Source organism: Anser anser (assembly GCF_964211835.1).
Source record: "Anser anser genome assembly, chromosome: 5".
Classification (NCBI taxonomy): Eukaryota; Metazoa; Chordata; class Aves; order Anseriformes; family Anatidae; genus Anser; species Anser anser.
In genome coordinates, this window is record NC_139725.1 from 20,840,050 (window position 1) to 20,860,027 (window position 19,978).

At 56.0% G+C, this 19,978-nt stretch overlaps 3 protein-coding genes and 1 long non-coding RNA gene across 12 annotated transcripts in view; 2 read left to right on the forward strand and 2 right to left on the reverse strand.

Annotated features, from left to right (window-relative positions):
* Positions 1 to 2,640, forward strand: part of SLC25A22 (solute carrier family 25 member 22) — a 47,136-nt gene extending 44,496 nt beyond the window's left edge. For all 7 annotated transcript variants that reach the window (XM_083839595.1, XM_083839590.1, XM_083839596.1 and 4 more), the window contains one exon: positions 593 to 2,640. In XM_083839595.1, the coding sequence (XP_083695721.1) occupies positions 593 to 746 (154 nt within the window). In that variant the 3' untranslated portion in view covers positions 747 to 2,640. The remainder of the gene's footprint in view (positions 1 to 592) is intronic.
* Positions 981 to 6,381, reverse strand: LOC310900905. 2 transcript variants are annotated; one of them, XR_014585450.1, is made up of 4 exons: positions 6,241 to 6,381; positions 4,839 to 5,172; positions 3,513 to 3,600; positions 981 to 2,603 (listed from the first exon to the last, which is right to left on the reverse strand). It is a non-coding gene; the product is annotated as an uncharacterized lncRNA (long non-coding RNA). The 2 variants fall into 2 exon arrangements; XR_014585449.1 differs by lacking the exon at positions 3,513 to 3,600.
* Positions 5,914 to 9,831, forward strand: IRF7 (interferon regulatory factor 7). 2 transcript variants are annotated; one of them, XM_083839567.1, is made up of 11 exons: positions 5,922 to 6,218; positions 6,318 to 6,480; positions 6,943 to 7,105; positions 7,188 to 7,261; positions 7,411 to 7,456; positions 7,604 to 7,726; positions 7,808 to 7,972; positions 8,088 to 8,213; positions 8,284 to 8,658; positions 8,803 to 8,921; positions 9,191 to 9,831. In XM_083839567.1, exons 1-11 carry the CDS (start codon positions 6,196 to 6,198, stop codon positions 9,335 to 9,337), a joined length of 1,524 nt encoding a protein of 507 aa, XP_083695693.1. In that variant the 5' UTR covers positions 5,922 to 6,195; the 3' UTR covers positions 9,338 to 9,831. The 2 variants fall into 2 exon arrangements, with proteins under 2 accessions (XP_083695694.1, XP_083695693.1); XM_083839568.1 differs by lacking the exon at positions 7,604 to 7,726 and having other exon boundaries at positions 5,914 to 6,218.
* Positions 9,832 to 9,975: 144 nt separating this feature from the next.
* On the reverse strand, positions 9,976 to 19,821 carry LOC310900887 (malignant fibrous histiocytoma-amplified sequence 1 homolog). The gene is made up of 11 exons (XM_083839548.1): positions 17,434 to 19,821; positions 15,496 to 16,372; positions 14,825 to 15,116; positions 14,464 to 14,650; positions 13,443 to 13,633; positions 12,860 to 13,347; positions 12,117 to 12,274; positions 11,728 to 11,887; positions 11,194 to 11,264; positions 10,482 to 10,588; positions 9,976 to 10,346 (listed from the first exon to the last, which is right to left on the reverse strand). Exons 1-11 carry the CDS (start codon positions 17,738 to 17,740, stop codon positions 10,329 to 10,331), a joined length of 2,856 nt encoding a protein of 951 aa, XP_083695674.1. The 5' UTR covers positions 17,741 to 19,821; the 3' UTR covers positions 9,976 to 10,328.
* Between the last annotated feature and the right edge of the window lie 157 nt (positions 19,822 to 19,978).

Here is a 19,978-nt window from a genome sequence, read left to right on the forward strand (position 1 = left end):
ACCCAGCCAGCTGCTTCCCCATTGCAGGTTCCCTCTATCTACCTAGATAGAGATGTATAAACAAACAGATATATATACATATGTAGATATCTGTGTATATATGTATATTTCTGTGTATATATGTATATATATATATATATGAGACCAGATATATAGTGGCCATATATATATGTATATAAACGGGAACTTGCTCCTATTTTAAGCAATATAAATATAGCAAAGGGCCCTCTTCTGTCAAAGGCCCAACCGTCACAACAGTGAGCTTTTCATTTTGCAAAGGGAAGCACTGGCGTGGCTGTGTCGCCCAAGGCCCTGTTTGAAAATCCGGCAGCATTCAGTCTCGTGTCCCTCTCAGGACTGCTCCAAGCACTGCCTGCAGCAGTGGGTTCTCTTACTTTTATATCCGGAGCTGGGCAGGCACCTCTGCTCCTGGCCGGAGGGGCGAATGGGGCCTGTTCCTGCAAGGCCACGTGGGGAGTGGTAGATGATGTGTGGAGGCTTGGGTTTAGTACCGGGGGGAGGCAGAAAGCCAGAGGCTGTCCTAGCGTGTGGAGGGATGGGATGGACACTTAGCTGTGCCGCCTCTCCCTAGGAAGATCTGGCAGAAGGAAGGACCCATGGCCTTCCTGAAAGGGGCGTACTGCCGAGCCCTGGTCATCGCCCCTCTCTTCGGCATCGCACAAGTCGTCTACTTCATCGGCATCGCCGAGTTCCTCCTGGACATGCTCCCGAAGCACCGGGCCTAGCCCCGGCATGCCTGCGTGTGCCTGCCCGTCCTCTGCCCAGCCGAATTCATCCCCGTGTCCGTCGTCCGTGTCGATTGGTGTCAGAGCAACAGCACAAAGGGTTCGCGCGGGAGCGCCGAGCGGAGGTGGTCTCCAGACGAGCAAACATGGGGAGGAAGAGAGTCCCTTTTCTGTCTTCACCTGGAACCTGCCCCCTCCTGCTCCTCCCACGGACAATACCTAATTATGCATATCTTGTTCTTTTTTTTTTCCTTTTTTTTTGTTGTTTGTTTTTAATTGTCATTCTTAAGGACACTGGTAAGCACAGACTGGGCCTGCAGACCCCTAAGTCTCCTCCCAGCATTTGGAAGGGAGAGGGATGGGAAAATAATAACCTGAGCCCTCATCCACCTCAGCTCCCTCTTCCTTCCTGGAGGTTGCAGCTGGCTGAGGAGGAGCTGGAGGGGCAGCAGTGTCCTGTGTCCCCTCAGCCCCTCCTTGGCTGTGCTGGGCCCCACCTGGGGGGCAGGTGCTTTGCACGGGGGGCCCAGCGCTGCTGGAGGTGTGGCAGGAGGGGATGCTGGAGCTGGCAAGTTCCTTGGCCTGGAAACCTCCACCCCTTCCCTCTCCCTTGCTCAAAATTGAGTTAGACTTGGGTGAATCTTTTGGAGATCGGAGAAAGGGAAAGGGGCTCGTTGCTAGTGTTTTGTAATTATTTTTGTTTTAAAGCAAAGGGACTTCCCTCCCAACTAGGTGTCACAGGCACATCAACGAGACGCAGAGCTGAGATGGCTGCTCTGTAGGGAACATGTTCGTGGGATCATACGGATGTCTGAAGGTGCTTCACTGCTTGGCTGCAGGCAGGGGAGGGAGAGGAACTTGGGATCAATTTTTTTTTTTTTTATAAGTAGGGGCTGTGGGGAGGGAAAAACCAACCAAGCAAAAATAAACCACTTACATTCCTTCAGCCTCCCCGCCCCAAGGCATCAAGCGGTGGCCGCAGCGGGTGCACGGTTGGCTGTGCACATTTTCTGGCCTGGCCCCAGGTGCAGGAAAGGAGGAACCTATTCTGTTTCCATAGGGCCCAAGCTCCAGGAGCCATGCTGTAAGGGCTGTGCATTTGTTTGTACCTCGCCAGGTGAAAACACAAGGTCTAGTTTTGCTTCGAGGAGCTGTTTGCACCTGCGTGATTATGGGATCGAGGCCTGCGGACCACAAAATCTCATCATCCTGCTCGCTTCTGGGGTAGCGATCGCTGTTGGGTGGCAGGGGGCAAAGCCACATGTAAGAACCCACGCTGTCAAAGGGATACTGCCCAGCTAAAATCACTTGTCAGAGAACTTCCTTGTTAAGTACTCTCGTGGGCTGTGTTATTAATTCTAGTTTAAATTATCTTAAGTGCAAGACCGTCAAACCCAGCGTGATCTTCTCCATTATTTATTCCATTTGGTGCAATCCACCCGACCTCGATGTTTAAATTAAACCAGTCAAATCCACTTTTCATTCCTTCTTTTCACTTTTTTCTCCAGGCACTTGCTTGGCGTTTGTGTTTCAGATGTATATTTAAATTAATTTAACAAAAAAAAATCCATATTTTTAATGTTTGAAAGAAAACCACCTCTGTTTCAACGTCCTTGGGTTAGTCTTTTTTTTCGAAACCTGTACGTTGAGGGCCTTCTTCCTAGATGTGTCCCCTTTCTCTTAGGAAAAGTTGTTCTGTGGCTGATTTGTTACTTGTCACTTTGCTTCTGTGAATCACTTTCCTTTTTTATGACTTTTCCTTGTATCTGGGAAGGAATCTGTGCAAAGATGATCTCTGAGTCTGATAGATGTCTGTGGTGTGTGTAGTGCCGTGATGCTGCTCTTGCTCTGGATTTCCTTTGGGTGGATTAAAAGAGAAAGATTTGTGGTTTTCTTTTTTCTTTTTTTTTTTTTTATCCTTGCTACTTTGTGATTTACAAAGAGGGTCCCTCAGAGAAACTCTGCGTCTAAAGCAGTGGGGTTTCTGCTTGCCCTTCTGCACGGGGATTGCCCCTTGAAGCTGATGGCCTGGGGACCCCCCTTGTGCTGCCTGAGTGTTGGCAGCTGGGGGGAAAACTTGGTGCAGGTGCAGGGCTGAAGTCGAGGGAAAGTTCCCCTTCTTTTAGGTGCTTTTAAAAACCTCTTCGTAAAACTGCTCCCTCCTTCTGAAACCTCCAGCTCCTCCTGTGCCTCACAGGAAAATGGAAAGAAGTCAGCCTGAGCTTCTGAGCACTCCTTTGGAGGAGCGCAAGCTTTGCAAAAATAGGGAAGAGAGGTGGGATTCATACCAGAAAGCAACAAACTACCCCAAATCCCACTTGCCTAGAGGCTGACGTTTATGGTTTTCCAAATCCAGGTGTAAGTTTGGGGGAGCTCAGAGCTGTTTTCCTCCCTGCTTTCCCCATCCTGGGACCCAGCATTTCAGAGGGGTGAGGGCTGGGGGGCGCCTCAGGGGCTCAGGAGGTGGCAGTGGCTGTGACCCCGCGGGCTGTCACTGACTAAAAGCCAAATACAGGTTAAACTGGGGGAATGCCAGTCAATTAATCACTTATTAATAGAAACCTATTTTTTTTCCAGTATTAAGAAATAAAAGCAAACAAACACACAGCAACACCCCTCTGCCCACCCCAGCCAGGCCTCTGCTCCCCTTGCTGCAGGTGACACTTGTCCCCAGGGCAGGGGACAGCAGGGGTGGCACCTGGAGCATCCTAACCCCATTGCTCCAGCGTGGGTTTCCCCTTGACCACAGCCCCTTTTTGGTCGTACCTTGTCCTGTGTCACCTTGTCCCTGCCCTGGCGCTGGATCTGGATCTTTTTGGTGCTTAATGCCTGATCTTGGCAAGGAAAAACTGCCCTGGAGGAAAGGGGGGAAATGTGCTAAGAAGTGAAGCTTCCTGGAAAGCAAGGAGGAAATGTCCTAAAGCGGTGGGAGGAAAATCCTACAAAGCAAAAGGGAAAATTCTGGGGAAACGAGAGAGAAATCCTTAAAAGCTACAGTGAAATATCCTGGAGGGTGATGGGGAAATTCCCTGCAAGACGAGGTAGGAATGCCCTAGAAAGCTCTAGGGGGGAATTCATCAAAAGCAAAGGGGCAAATTTCCTGGGAATCATCAGGAATTTTGTAGAAAGCAATAGGTGGTGTTCCTAGAAAGTAATGGGGGAGCTAACAGGGACATTTCCTCGAAAACACAATGGGAATTCCTGGAGTACCAACAGGATATAGAAAACCATATGGGGTGTCTCCCGGGAAGCAAAGAGGAAAAAGTGCTAGGAAGCAACGATGACATTTCTTAAATAAAAAAAAATAAAAAATAAAAATAAAAAAAATGTCTTTCTGAAAACAAAAACAAAACTTTTGGAAAATTGGTAAAATTCTTGGAAAGCAAAGGGGTAAAATGCTTAGTAAGTAAGTGATATTTTTTGGAGCATGAAGGGGAAATTTCCTGGAGCAAAATAGGCTAGGGAGCAAGGGAGGCGCTTCCCAGAAAGGAAGGTGAATATTTGCTGAAAAACAACAAGGAAATCTCCTAGGAAGCAATGGAGGAGTTTCCCAAAAAGGAATGGGAGGGAAATATCCTGCAAAGCCACGGGGAACGTTCCTGGAAGACAAGGAAGGAGTCCCTGGGAAGTAAGGGGGAAATTTCCTGCAGGGCAACAGAGAGGGACAGCAGAGGAACTTTGTACAATGCAACAGGGGGAAGTCCTGGCAAGGAAGGAGAAGAAATTACTGGGGAGCAAAGGGAAATTTCCTGGGAACCATTCAGTGCTTCCTCTTAAGCAACTGGGAGAAGTTCCTGGAAAGGAGGAGGAAAATTCCTCACAAGCAAGAAGTGTAAGGAGAAAGAGGCCCAGAGCAGGTGCTTGGGCCCCAAGATGTCAGCACTTGAGGCCTCTCTGCCTCTGGGGGCTTTTTGGTTTTAAACGCTCCCCGCAGAGCTCGGCCAGGCTCAGGGAGAAGCGAGTGCTCAGCCTTAATGCCGCCTGCCCCAAGCCGCTGCCATTCCCCATTTTCCCCACTCGTTTAACGCGTGGCCTCCCCAATCCCGGAGGTGCAGGGGGGGCTGTTTTCCGTGACGGGCCCCCGGCACTTACTGGAAACCAGCTGCAGCCCGGCCGGGTGCCGCTTCCCCTTTCCAGCTCAGGGAATGTGCCCCCAGCCTCTGTCCCCCTCCCAGGGGCTTGCGGGGCCGCAGCACCTGCAGGTGGGCACCCTCATGGGGTGCCATCAGGAATGTCCCCGTGGGGACGTACAGCATCAGGCCTGATTTATTTGTTTCCCTCTTTTTTTGTGTGTTAAACCCTGGCATTTCCATCAAGCGAGGTGGCAGCGGTGGCAGGAGGCTTTGTGGTGGCGCGGCTGCGCTGTCCTCGGGCTGCGCGGGGAGCCTTTGCCCCGGGAGCTCCTTAGCGTGCAAACCGAGGCAGCCTGAAAGAAGAAGCCTCGCAATAAGTATCGAGCAAACAAACACAGAAAAGGAGGCACGGGAGTTTCCAGCCCCAAGGTCAAGCCCTGCGTGCCGGTGCACCCGGAAAGCCCCGGTGGTGGCGGGCGCAGCCCATTCCCAGCCAGACCCGGGCGTTTTGGGGCGTCCGGGGGCCAGCCCCGTTCTGCCCTCGGTGCTGCGTTACTCCATTTTGGGGTGCTGCCCTCCCTTGCCTCGGCTTTTTGGGGCTGGAGCAGCCCGTGGGGAGCGAGAGTGGCCGGCAGCTGTGCTGGATGCAGAAACCACAGCCGCGGCACCGAAACCGGGGCTGGGAGTCGCCGAGGCCGGCACGGGGCACCCCACGGCCCCCCCACCCAGCACAGCGGGGCCTGATCTTGCCCGGACCCCCCCCCCCCGCCAGCCCTCATCGCCCCATCCGGGCCTGCAGCCCCCAGGGGTCCAGCTTTTACAAGTGCAGCTTTCAGCCTGGATTTGCTTTGCTGCTGTTGTTGTTGTTGTTGTTGTTTGAGGGGCGGGGGTTGCAAACATTGCAGCGGCACTGGGCAGTGCAATAATTACCTCTGAGGGCACAAATTGCTTTTGGGTGGGCACAACGGGGCTGGGGGCTGCTCCTGCTCACCCCCCCGCCATCATCCCAGTGGTGTTTGGGGGGGGGGGGGGGGGCCGTGCACCTCCATCCTGAGCCAAGCCCCCTGCACAGGGGGGACGGGGAGGGGAAGGGGGGGATCCTGTAAAAGGGGGACCCATGGGTTGCAGCTCGGTGCCATGACCCCCCCAGCCAACCGCCCGTTCCTCCCCCACCCTGGGCCACCCAAGCGGCCGGTTTCAGTTTCGGGAGCCCCACGTGATTTCCAGGAAAGCCGCTCCCGCTGCCGCTCCTATAAGAGCTGGCACCCGCGGAAGGGAACCCCGATACCAAGGGGTGAGGGGGAAAGGCACCGGGACCACCCCCCCCAGCCAGCCGCTGGGGGCTTTGGCAGCGGTGCGAGGGCAGCAGGGACACCATGGCAGCAGCGGAGAGCAAAGGGTAAGCAGCAGCCTCCACTCACCGGGCAGGGGGCCCAGCACCGGGCCGGGGGTCTGCGAGCCCCGAGTCCCCCGCGGTGACGGCCCCGTGTCCCCGCAGGGATGCCCAGAAGCTGCGCTTTGGGCCGTGGCTGGTGAACGCCATCAACAGCGGCTTGTACCAGGGGCTCTGCTGGACCGACCCGGCCCGCAGGGTCTTCCGCATCCCCTGGAAGCACAACGCCAGGAAGGACGTCACCAGCAGCGACATCGAGATCTTCAAGGTGGGTGGGATGGAGGGGAGGGGTGGCCACCCCACCTGGGCCATTGAGGTTGGATGGGAAGGGGGTGCAGACAGCACAGACCCCAGAGCCTTCAAGGCAGGTGAGATGGAGGCCACCAGCAGCGCCCCCCCCCACCCCCAAGGCCTTCAAGGTGGGTGGGAATGGGTGCAACTGGCCCTAGGTGGCCCTGCTTGAGCAGGGTTGGACCAGAGGGCTTCCAGAGGCCCCTTCCCACCTCACCCCTTCTGTAGGCAGGGGGGGACCAGCGGTGACCGCAAGTTCCTCAAGGTGGGGGGGACGGGCTGACCACAAGGCAGGGGGGACAGGTGTAGGCCCGCAGTGACCGTGAGGTCTCCACGGTGGGTGAGGTGGGCGGACCTGGGGAGGGGGGCCCCGGGCATCCCCCAAACTGGGTGTCCCCAGAGCTGGGGTCCCTGCGCTCACCCCCCCCGCGCCCCCCAGGCCTGGGCGCAGGCCAGCGGGAGGTACGAGGGGAGCCCCGAGGACCCGGCCAAGTGGAAGACCAATTTCCGCTGCGCCCTGAGGAGCACCCACATGTTCACGCCGCTGGAGGACCACTCCAAGAACAGCGACGACCCTCACAAGGTCTTCGCCGTCTCCTCAGGTGAGCCCAGGCCTGCAAGGAGCAACTGGGGAAAGGGGGGGCTGAGCTCGGGGACCCCCCCCTCACCCCGTTCTCCTTCCAGCTGCCCCCCAGCATGGTCAGGACGGAGGTTTTGGGGGCCCCGTGGCGGACGCCCCGCCGCAGCAGCAGCCACAGGTAACGGGGTCAGCATGGCAGGAGGGGAGGGAGCCAGGGCCTGCAGCCCCCGTCCCCCAAATCCTTGGGGTGCTCCAGAACTGGAGCCCAGCACCCGCCCCCGCCCCCCAGGCCCTGTCAGTAAAGCCCCCTCCTGCTTCCCTTTGCAGCTGGAGCTCAACCAGCACGATGTGGCCCCACAAATCGCCCCCCCAGGTAGGCACCGGTCCCCCAGCTTGTGTGGGGGGGATCTGGGTGGGTTTGCCCCAGGGCCGAGCCACCGTGGGGTCCCCCTGGCTGGCAGGGGCTGTAATTTGGGTTCGCCGACGGCTGGTAAAAGCTCCCCCCGCCGTGCCCCCCCAGGCAGCGCCACTGCTACCACGACGCAGTCGCTGACGCTGGAGGACCTGGACACGCTGCAGTGGGTGCTGCAGCACTGCAACATCTCCACCTTCAGCCCCACACCGTCCCCATGGCCGCCCACAGGTGAGACTGGCCCTGCCTGGGGACGGGGGGAGGCGCAGAGGGGTTGGGGTGACCCCGTCCCCTCCCGTGATGTCTCCTCAGGGGATGTCCTGCACGACGAGGATGCTCTGCTCCAGCCCGGCCCCGGCCAAGGCGGCTGCCTCCCCCCGACGGTGTTTCAGGAGTGGGGGCCCGCGGCGGAGCAGCCCCCGCTGGGCGCCTACAGCCCCTCGGACCACATGCTGCTGGGGGAGCAAACCATGCCAGGTGGGTGCTGCGGGGCTCCGGCCGCGGCAAACCGCCGTAATGGGGTGAGAAGTGGCTGGGGGGGGGGGGGGTGTCCCCAAATTGCGAGGCCGACGCTGCCCCCGTGCCACTGCAGGAGCCGTGCCGCTGCCGTGCCACACGCTCCCCGCCGAGCAGGAGCCCGCCGGCCCCGTGCTGTCCCCGGGCGAGGCGCTGCTCTTCCACCCCGCCGCCAGCCCCCCGCCACCGGCGGATGACACAGGTGAGGGGTTGGAGGAGGGAACGGGGCGATGTTTTTTGGGGCCACCGCCGCTGACCGCTGCTTGGCACAGGGATCCCCCCCCACCTGGATGTCACCATCTACTACCGGGGGAAGACGGTCCACCAGGAGGTGGTGAATGACAGACAGTGCCTGCTGGCCTACCACTCCCTGGACCCGGCGGTGGCCCTGCAGCCAGGGCAGCGCGTCCTCTTCCCCAGCCCCGAGGGCCTGGCCGACAGCAAGCAGCGGCAGTTCACCGAGGAGCTGCTGCGGGGCGTGGGGCTGCGGCTGGAGCAGCGCGCCGGCAGGCTCTTCGCCACCCGCCTGAAGAAGTGCAAGGTCTTCTGGGCCCTGTCGCAGCAGCTCGACAACGGGAAACCCCCGCCCAACCTTCTGTGCCGGGACGAGGAGACCCCCATCTTTGACTTCAACGTGTTTTGCACAGGTGGGGAAGGAAGGGTCGAGGTGGTGGGAAGGGGGCAGCCCCGGGCTTGGCACCGCCCGAACCCTCCCATCCCTTTTGTCCCCACGGTGCCTGCTGCCGTCTCTCGGGCTCACCCCAAAGCCAAGCCCTGCCTTTGCTTTGCAGAGCTCAGGGACTTCCGCGACAGCCGCAGGGAGCGGTCCCCCGACTTCACCATCTTCCTCTGCTTCGGGCAGTGCTTCTCCAACTGCAAGCCCAAGGAGTCCAAGCTCATCCTGGTGAAGGTGAGCGGCCCCGAGGGGGCCGATGGCCACCCCTGCAGCCCGGGGAGGTGTTCCTTGGGCGCCGCGGGAGGTGGGAAGCCAGGGAGGGGAGCCCTCAGGGGCTGGGGGCGATGTGGGGCTGGGTACACGTGGAGTGGGTCCCTTGGGGACAGGGGAGATGGGGTGCCCTGGGTGCCTCCTTCCTCGGCTCTTAGGGGGATGGGGCCACAAGGGCTGCCGTGCGGGGAAGCGTGGCACCTCCAGGACACGGTGCCCCTTTTCTGCCCCAGCTGGTGCCCAAGTTCTGTGAGCACTGGTACGAGCAGGTGCAGCGGGAGGGAGCCTCCTCCCTCAACAGCGGCAACGTCAGCCTGCAGCTCTCCGACTCCTTCAGCCTCTACGAGCTCATCGAGCAGTACAGCATGCAGACGGACTGACACCCCCTGCCCCTGCCCCCCCCGGCCTCTTCTGCGGCGCTTGCAAAGTGTTTTCAGGTGCTGTCGCACCTGGATGGGCCGATCTCACCGCTGCACAGCAGGAACGAGCTGCGTTAGCTCTCCCTGGGCACATCTGGCAACCCTGCTCTGGCCGCAGGTGCTGACTGAGAATTAACAGAGCACACGGGGGCCATGCAGGCCAGCCACATCCCGCCCTCTGAAAGAAAGCAGCTCTAAAAGCTCCAGAAGTGGTTGGCAAAACCTTTTCTCTGGCTGTGCGGCACTTTAACCCTGCAGCAGCGGCGGGGCATCAGAGGTGGGGTCCCTCCTCCTCCGCCCCCAAGGACAGTTTCACCGGCTGGTGCTGGAACTTACACTCGGCTCTTCTCAGCCAGGACGGGCAGCTGTTCACCTGTGTTTTTGTAGAGAGTGGTCATTTACAGATTTATTTTTCTGATTTTTTTAAAGTTTAAATATACGTATATATAAAGGTGCTTCCTGCTTGCTGGTGTTGCATAGGCATCTGCCCCTGAGCCCTTCGTGCCCCTGAAGCCCCTGGGCCAGCTTTGTCCCAGCAGAGCCCCGGCCAGCCGCAGCCCGACGGAGGTGACCACATCCCCTTTGGGAAAGGGATCGATGCAGGGGTTAACGCCGGCAGCAGGGAGTAGGCTGCTTAATGTGCAGCTCAAGAACCAGAAGTGGCCTCAGCAGCTAAATTAGTAACCTTCGGGGCACCAAATTGCTGCTGTGCTTTATCTCGTAGCTGCTGACACTAGGCTCGTACAGCAGCAGTTGTAAGCACGCTGTCCCCCATAGATGAGGTGACTTCCCACGCACGAAGGACGCATTTATTTATTTATGCATTTAGTTCCATGCATCAGGGATGCATACAGGACTTGCAAGCCAGGAAGAAAACGCGTTTAGGACAGCTTGTCTCTGCCTTAAAAATCATATTTCTGTCTTCCACAAGCACCTCCCTGCTGGCCTGAGGTTACTCACTTGAGATGTTCTGGAAAAAAAATAGAGTCACTGCAACACAGAGCACAGGGGAGCACCGCAGGACGAGCCAGCTGCAAGGAGCTGCTTGGGGAGGGCGGCACGGGGACACGGGCAGGGGAGCTGCCACGCACGGCCCCGCACCTACCTGCCGGCTGACGTGGATGCTGCTGGGTCCAAAGGTGGTGGTGCCGTAGCTGGTCACGTAGTAGTGAACGGCAGGCTGTGCCGGGGGCCCCTCCCGATGTGTGGGCACTGCGGGGACGCAGGAGGGGACCGTCAGCTGTTAGGCAACTCCGCTCCCATAAACCCAGCAACTGAGTTATTCAACCCTGAAGATAAACAGGGAGCCCCACTGGTGACAGGACAGCGAGTAGCAGCTGCTGTGTACTCGGAGAGAGAGGGAAAACTGCTGCGGTTTGGGTGCCGGGGGACATGCTTCCAGGAGGCACGATGGGCAGTGGGAAGGGGGGAGCACAGCCGGTGTTCCCAGGCCTGGCTGTCACAGCCACCGCCGGCGTGGTGGCCAGGGCCTGCCCGTGGGGTGAGACGCCCCGTACCAAAAGGGTTTGCCACCCACCAAACTGCACAAAGTCTACTCGCTGCCACTGCTGGGCAGCCAGGAAGAGAGAGCCGTGAAGTGAGCGGGCACTGGGCATGGGATTTCCCCTACAAGCTCCTCACCGTTTAGAGACAGTAGACGTGTCCCTTCACCCTCACACCTCCCATTTAACCCCCGCTTCTCATCTGGCTGCTCTGTGGCACTGCCCTTTCCGTGCAGACCACATCAGGACACCATCAAGAGGTGCTTTCCTCTGCCCAGAGCTTTTCCAGCACAAACCCAGGGCCGCTGGGCTCACCTTTTGGTAAGAGCAGCTCTGTTCCAAACCGGTGACCACACGTTCCGCAGGTTTTAACTTCTTCCTTCGTCCTGTAAAGGAAAAACCCCTGAGAAGAAGAAGGAGCAGGATCTGCCTTCAGCACTTCCCATGGAAGATGGTGCCAAGGCGGTGGGCGAGGATCCCTCTTCCCACTCTGGTGTAGGGCCCCGTGGTTGGTGGGATGGGGGCCACCTTCCTGAGTGCCCGAGCCCCCGGCTCCTTATGAAATGGAGGAAATCTGGCACTGCCCTGTCCCAGACCAAGCCAAAGAGGACGTTATGTGACTTTTCCCTAAGCCCCCAAGTCTCAGCTTTTTTCTCCTTCCTTGCTGGAGTTTCTCATGCCATTAAATGCTACCACACGTGTGGCACAGGCTCAGGAGAAGGGCAGCACAGGACCCAGCAGCATTGCAATGAATTCGACACATCTTTTAAAAGCTGATCAGCCTCCCAGGCACTGCAACAGCAACCATCGGGCTCCAGCCCCGTGTCTGGCGACACAGCACATACATACACAGCGTTTTTGCCGTCCATGTCTGGCCAGACCAGCTCCGCAGGACAGCCAGCAGTCCGGCAAGGCGTCTTCACGCACACGTGCAGCCCTGGCCACTCCTCTGAGAGCTTCTGGACGATGAACACGACGGCCATGAGGAAGTCCCAGGTAAACTGGAATCCTTCCAGACAGAAGGAGAAAGTCACAGTTACTCACAACCGCCCAGAGCGGTGGCCTGGGTGAACGTGGATCATTTCCAGCCTGGTTGTGTCCGTCAGAACTGGTGTGCCAGCTGTTTTTCACGTTAACCTATTTCCAGCCCTCTTCAAAGGGAATTGCTGCAGAGGTTTTTGGTTGGGAGCCATGGCACCAGCGCAGCACGCATGCCGCACGGGGACAGAGATCCTTACCCGTTGTTCCTGCTGGCCTTCTGCTTCGGAGCTCCAGGTAGCTGTACGCCCTCTGGTTGTTCTCTTTGATCAGCAGAGGCTTCCCGTTGCATATGAGCAGGCAGGTCACCTTGGCCACCCAGTGTGTGGAGTAGAAGGAACAAGCTTTCACCAGGAACCTGCAGATAGATTGCCTGTGGCTTTAAGCTCCTTCCTCCCGCACAGGGAGAATGTGGCACCTGGTAGACCTCAAAAATACAGAACCAATGCCAGCCAGAATCGAGCTAGAGGATGAAAGAGGACCTCAAAAAGCTCAAGCAGCCTCTTAAGCCAAGAGCTGCTTCCACGTTTGGCCACCAGATAAAACTCTAGATAGAAGTCAAGAACCCCAGGAGACCTTCCGGAAACTGGAACTGTCCCAGTGGAAACTGGACCCTTCCCAGCTCTCTGCTATAGTGGGACTGGGAGATCTCCAAGTGCCTGGGTAGGCAGAGACTAGCCCTGTGGCCTGCCAAAACCCACCCTGCATGAAAGGTGAGGCAGAAGGACCATTATCCTTGCTCACATCCAGACAGCAAACGTCAAAATGATTCCTGTAAGGTCCCACAAGTGTGGGGTAGAGTTGAGGTCCCACCGTGGTCTCCCGAGTCCTGGCCTCGTGCCTCAGCTGGTATGGTCGCCACAGCTGAGAGCCTGTCGTAGCTGCCCTGTACCAAACCAACCCCAAAGCCAGCCTCAGCACAGGGCCAGAAACAACTGCTTACCTCTGAAAGAAACCCTCAGGTATTTCAGGTGAGAAGTAGGTGCGGATGTGGAGGTCCTCAGGGTGATCTCCTCCCCACACCTCAGCAACCTCTTCGGTCTGGTTCAGGTAGGTTGGGAACAAGTACCAGGACTCCCCTTGGCCCCGTGTGGTCTCCCACGGCTTCCCAGGCACAAACTCGCAGGCCTGTGGGTCGAGAGCTTTGGCGTGCCTCACCTCCAGGCAGAGCTCAAAGTGCTCCAGGAGGCTGAAGAGCTTCCCTCTCCCTCTGTGGGGCTTGTACCCCATGATTTCCTCAAATACGTCCTGCATCCCTTCCGAACAGAGCTGGTACTTCACCAGAGCCCGCACCGCCCGGTGGCACAGCATTGCCTTTGACTTGAAGGTCCACACCCAGTTGGACCTGTCTCTGATGGTGGCGTGCTCTGCGATCAGCGTGTCCACGGAGATGCTCTCCAGCTGCTGGACCAGGCGGTACCTCACCAGGAGCTGGGCAGGAAGAAAGGGAGGCAGGAGGCTGCAGCGAGAGGAGCACCGCCGAGCTCAGGCCGTGCAGGGATCGTGGTCTTTATCCCCGTGCTTACCCTGAACATAGTGATGAGGAAGGTGGGCTGCAGAAAGACGGTGCTTTCCAGGTGCTTGATTTCCTCGTACCACACAATGAGCCCGATGCGGTGGAGGTACCGCAAGATGTCCTGGAGAAGCTCTCTGTCCAGGCTGGCCAGGTGCTCGCGCAGGGAGAGTTTGCTGAGCAGGTACTGGAGGTCCATCATGCCTAGAGGGAGACGCTGGTGCTCAGCACGCTGCCCACAGCTGCCAAGCCAGCAGTCGGAGGCTGTGCAGAGCCAAGGAGCACCACCAGTACCCACGGTCACACAGGCCGTGCCACCCCTAGGGCAGCAGCCGGGACCAGAGCGCTGCTCGGTGCCTGCGGCCCAAGGCGCTTCGCCCGCCCTGGGCTGTCCTGCTGCGGTGCTACAGCAGAGGCCTGAGAAGCAAAGCTCAGAGGGTGTGCGAAAGGTGTGCACAGACGTCCCCAGGGAGGCACCAGCTCCGCCGTCGCTCATGATGAGTGCCAGGGGAGTGTCCCCATCTGCACACATGTCCCTTGGGGTGCTGTAGCGAAGTCACCACGCAGGACGCAGCAATGCTTCGGCCCGCCACCCTCCAGCTACCGTGACCTCGCCTTGCCTCAGCGCTGGCAGGTGCTGACATCCTGCCAGGACCTCAGCGGAGCATCTGAAAAATGAGGCTGTTTCTGCTCTTTTCAGTGTTTGAGTGCACGGCTTGTTTCCCACTAGAAGACCTCTGATGGCAAGTTTAATCTCAGTGTCATTTAGTCATGCAGAGAGCACAGGGAGATGGGCAACAAAATCTGGCTTATCTCCACAACACAAAGGAGTTTGCTCCTCACCCTCTAGCCCTGCGGCAGCAGGGGAGCCAGAGAGGACTCCAGGAGCTGGAGGAAAATTTGTTCTTTTGCTTTGGAAATGAAGGTGAGGAACCAGGGCTGCCCGCTAGGCCTGTCACTGGAGACACAGAGAAGGGGCTTGGGGCATTAAATGAAGTCGGCAAGACGTAGGTTTGGAAACCAAAACGGCTCACCGTGCTCGGCCACCTCCTCGCCCTGCGCGATGTCCACGATGGCGGCTTCCACCTGCCGGTAGACAGGCGGCAGCACCCGGACCACCTCGGGGAAGAGCTCTTCGTTCCTCACGTGCTCCAGAATCGTGGCTTCGAGCCTTCTGATGTCGCGGTGGTCCGTGCAGTTGACAGCAACTAAGTCTAAGATCTGGAAGAGAAAAAGCACACACACCTGCCAAAGGGAAGACCAGCGGAGACCTCCCGAGGTACCATCATGGCGTCAGCTACCCCACTAAATGGGCTTGTGTAAGCACCCCAAACCCTGCGAGCTTGCCCAGCTCCCCTGATAGCTGCAGCAAATCCATGATAATCTCGGCCCTACGGTTAACATGTGGCTCTCCATCTCCTTCAGCCTCTCCCACTGGTCCACATAAAACTCAGGCTCCTCACTGTCCTCCAGGTTGTTGATGAAGTGAGCAAGGTTGTTTTTTCTCTCCACCAGCATGGCCGCGATCTTGGACATGATGTCAGACCTCTTCTCCTCCACCTCTCCCTCCTGGCAGCAGTCCACATGGGTTCCCACAGGAAGCACCACCGAGTTTGGGACTCGCATGGACAGGTTGTTGATCCAGAAACCAACAAGGTCCTTGAAAGTGTCATCGTTAGTTTGGTACCTGGGGAGGGAGAGAAAGAAAAATTCCCAAATTCACGTCTAATGCTCTGAACCTGTGAAGACTGAATCCTTGAAGAGGAGTCTCTGAGGCGGAAAGCAAATCTGGGGACCACTTAGATTGGGATCAACTTGTCACAAGACAAGTTAATGCTTAAACCTCCCAAAACAGGGGCCTTTGTTAAGGTGATGCCAGATCTAGTGGCTTAATAAAAAGCACGATCTCCAAAAAGGGGGAGAAGGAGATCTATTTACGCCAGCAGAGAAAAGAACAGCTATCAAGGTACAATGGAACCGGCAAGAATTGTGGAAATGGAAAGGAGAAGCTTACCCAACCCAGGTTCATTTGTCTGCTCCTGCTCTGCCTTGAATTCGGCACTTACCTGTGGAGGTTGATGACGAGGATGACAAGTGCCTGTGGGGTGATGAACACGTGGTGAGTCACGTAATACTCCAGCTGGCCAGCAAAGTCCCAGAAGAGAAAAGTGAAGTCATCGATCCGGAACTCACTGATCTCTATCCCAACCGTTCGCTCTTCCTTGGGCACCAGTTTGGTTTGCCTCTGCTTCAGGCTTTTGCAGATGGTGGATTTCCCTGCCAGAGAGGCCCCCAGGAACATGGTCTTGACCCTCTTGTCCTCCTGCCCTGAACCATGTTGGAGCTGGTTGAAGTAATTCAGGATCTGCTGGATGCCACCGGCGCACACTTCGCTGGGTGGCTCCCTGAGTGGGTTCCCGTTGGCCTTGAACATTTTCAGGGACTGCCCCTGGAATAGCTCCTTGGGGAGCTGGCGAAGGGCATTATTCTGCACGTGGAGCTCCTGTAGGTTTGCCAGCTGCAGGACAGGCTGGGGGAAGGTTCGAAACAGGTTGTTGGAGATGTTGAGGTACTGGAGGCTGCCTCGACAGGCTGCCAGGTCCCTGGGGAGAGCACCAAGACGGTTGTTGTTCAGCCGCAAATGCTTAAGCTTGGGGAGATGGGAGAAAATCCCCTCTGGGATGACCCGGATTTGGTTCTGATTCAGTTCGAGCTTCTCTAAACAGACCAGTCTCTGGATTTCGTTGGGAAAGTCCACGATCTCGTTCTTGGACAGTATGAGCTTCTTCAGTTTGCAAAGCTTAGAAACGCCGGCGATGCTCCTGAGTTTGTTCCTGTCAAGGTCAAGGCTCTCCAGCGCGGGATTGCTCAGGACTGCTGGAGGCAGCACCCGCAGCCTCTGGGTGGAGAGAGTCACCTCCCGCAAGCAGTCCTGCTCCAGACCTGGGCACGTGGGACAGGAAAGGTTTGTAAGGACTCCACGCAGCTACCGGCCTGCTGGAAGAGAGCCTTTCACCCTTACGGGGCAGATCGTTTGCTCTCTTGAGACCTTGGTCTCAAAGTTTTGCCAAGCGCATTCTGTCCAGCAAGGCAAAGCTGAGGCTAAACGCAAAGAGCTGTTTGAGCAGTGCAACCACAGCTGCGGGCTCGATCTGCTGCTTGAGCAGCTCCTGGCCCCGCTCAGGAGAGGGAACAAAGCCGAGACGAGAGGATCTTGTCTGGGCCTGAAGATGGGGGAAGCAGTAGAAGAAGCGGTGCCCACCGCATCTCAGCCGGGAGCCCCAGGGTCGCAGTAACAGCTTTGCTCTCATCTCACTGTGAGCTGCGGCAGCAGATGCAGCTACCCTAATTTCAGCAGCGGGCTCGCAGGGCAGAGCCGACACGTGGCGGAGAGCTGCTCCCCGAATAACCTGCCCAGCTCGCCCTCGTGCTGCCACCCGCCCCCAGCTCCAGACCACAGCCAAGGCGATGCTTTGAGGGCAGGGCTGGCGAGATCAGACACTTCCTCTCTCACATCCTTCCCCTCCAGATGCAGGCTGCAATTTCCCAAATCGCTGCTGCCAGCCCGAGGAGGCTGGGGAATAACACGGGGAGAGCAGGGGTGTCCCAGAGGATAGGGAGCAGGAGATGGGAGCTGCAGAAGGCCTCGGGCCAGAGCAGCCCCAAAAGGAGGGTGCTTATAGCAGAGGGATTTGCACGTGAGAATAGAGCTGGGGGTCAGGACTAGAAGGAAACAGTTAAACGCGCTCTCCTCTCCCTTGTTTCACTTCCTTGCCGGATGACGCCGCGCGTGGCACCCCCTTGCGCAAGATGCCCTGCTCAGGAGCTTTCAGCATCACCACGTAAACCTGGAGCACGGCATGAGCCCGCTTGGAAAGCAAGCTTTGACCCACTCCCAAACACCTCTTCTCTCCTCTCTCCTCCTGAAAGACAAGCCAAAGGGCTCCCACCACCGTCCGAACCGGGCCCCGTGGGCAGCACAAGGAGCCGGGGCAACTACTCACAGGCTCTGGGCTGGGCCATGGCCCTGCAGCGCAGCACCGGCCGGATCCTCCCGTTTGCTCGGCCTCCCCCTTTCGTTTCCTCCTCGTGTGGCTCCCCGCCTCCCCGGGCTCTGCACGGGAACCCCACCCTCTCTTTCTCCATCCATGCCCAGAGCAGCTCCCAACAACTCGAGCACGCCTGGGCAGACACCAAGCCCTTGATCGCCCCGCTCGAGAAATGACGAGAGGAACCCAGCCTCCTGTTTTCAGCTGCCCGTAACGTAGAGGACTCGGAGCAGTTCTTCCTCACAGCCTCCCCTCTTTGCATTCTCTTACTGGACAGAAAACCAGCTAAATTGCAGAGCAACTTAATTGCTTTTAAATCCTTACAGTGGGGCAAGGGTACCTACCTGTACTGCTTGGTAATTATGAAGCATTTCCCACACGGAAACGAGCCACCACCCAAGATCTTGGCCTCAGCGTGCTGTACACCATCCAAACCAATGTAGCCCTAAAGGAACACTCTTCTCTTAAAATGCAGGGACAAGGGCTCTGCGTAAGACAGGCCTTCACCCCTACAAGGAGGACAGTGACCTCTTTCAACACTGCCTTGCAAAAGCCAGAGAGCTCGTTCCTATAACGAATGCCTAGAGGTCATCTATGGGATGAAGACGGTGGCAGAGCAGGGCTTGGGTCAACCTCCAACAATCCTTGTGTTTGCTAAAGGATCTTCTCTTTAGCTTTAGTGTTATCCCTGGCGTAGAGGAGGGGAAGGACATTAACAGGAGGTTATTGCACATGTGTAATAAATAAGATTTCTTCCATTGAACAGGTGGCAACACCTGATCTAAGAAGGTCAACCAGAAAAAAAAATGCACATAGAATATGCAGTATACTAGAAAAATTGTTTTGTATAACATGCTCAAAAAGGCATTTTTAGGTATGTTGCTCATTGTAAGTCAGCCCTTGGGAGAGGCAATTTCATGAATTTATTTTTCACAGTAGACAGAATGAAAGAACCAGAATTCTTCCTCACGCAGCTTCAGGGGAAAGCACTTGCATAGTGTGTATTTTTCAGCTTCAGTGCTCCTCCAGGCAAGGGCAGGTGCAGATGTAATTGAAATTTAACAGTTCCTAGACTATACACACGTCTGATATATCTTGCACCAGGCTATTACCTTCGCAGCTAATTCAGACTAATACCAACCAAGAACTGAACACAGCGAATCCATCTGAGGAACAAAGCAGACAGTTATTGTCTTCCTGGTCACCAACATAGTTGCTTCCATTACTGGGTAAAGCTTTGTTATTCAAACCTTTTGTCAGGTGTGGGCTGATCACTCCGGAACTGTTCCTCTGATAAATCCCAAAGTGTCTGATTTTCAGCCTAAGCAAAAACAGCTAGATAACGCTCTCATTCTTGCATCAACAATGCCATAAAGGCTTCTGGGCTTTATTTTCTCAAGAAACCTATCAGAAGTGTTTCTGTTTACAATCCCACACCCACCTGTGAGGTATGTATTCTAGCTACATGTTTAACTTTAAAACTAAAACTTTTCTCCCTAAAAAAGAGGCTTTATTCCAAAATTTTCAAAGAAATGCAGAAGTCATCAACCCTTTATACTCCATTCAGTTTGCACTTTCATACAAAGAACAGACCAGGGAAGACCAACTCCAAAATGCTCAGGGCTCATCCTTAAGCACATCTCTAGGATAGTGAGATAGTGAATCGTGGCAGTGAAGTGGTGTGCCAGGCCAGGCAGTACTGGTGGAGGTTTTTTGACTGTTTAAAACAAACAAAACACACACAACAGATAACTTGGAACCCGCCAGAGTTACAGGATGCCCACAAAGCTCAAGATAGAGATCAGAGTTTGCAGAAAAGTCAGGAAAGCCAGCAATGGAGAGAGGTTCTTCCTATTTGTGAGCTCTTCCCATGCTCACCAGGAAAAATAAGAGCTGAGAAGTTACTTGCTTCATAAAAAAATCACCCCCAAGAGCCTGTTTTCTCTTTGAAGATGAGCAGCAAGACCCTCAGAAGGTAGTTTCTGAGTGCACTTTACAAATGTTACCGCTAGCTGGTCTAATGGGCCACCTATATTCAGATCCCCTTGAAAGGAAAAGCCACTTTCTAAGTTGTTCTCTAAGTTGTAACTTACTGTTTTTCTCTCCAGCTTCCCTGTTAAATGTCTTCTCTCTTCCTAACAGTGGCAAAAGGAAAAAGGTGCTTTTTGTCACGTTCAAAGGTGCTGAATATATTTTTAAGTTGCTGTATTTCAGATGATCATTTAGAACAGTAGTTGCTCTGCAGTATGTGTGAACAAGGAGTGCTTTTAAAGTGCTTTTAAAGCAACACAGAGTCATTACACATGCAAGACGTCCTTGCTTCTTGAAAAGAAAAGCAGTCCTCCTCCTTTATAGGAGGAACGCTTACTTATCCAAATCCAGTCCTCTTCTAGAAACACAGTATTCCTTTGTGTACACATTTATACAGAATGGTCCTGGAAAGGGGCAGCTGTAAGGCAAACAAATGACACCTGCTATCGACTAAAACCGTTCAAAATAA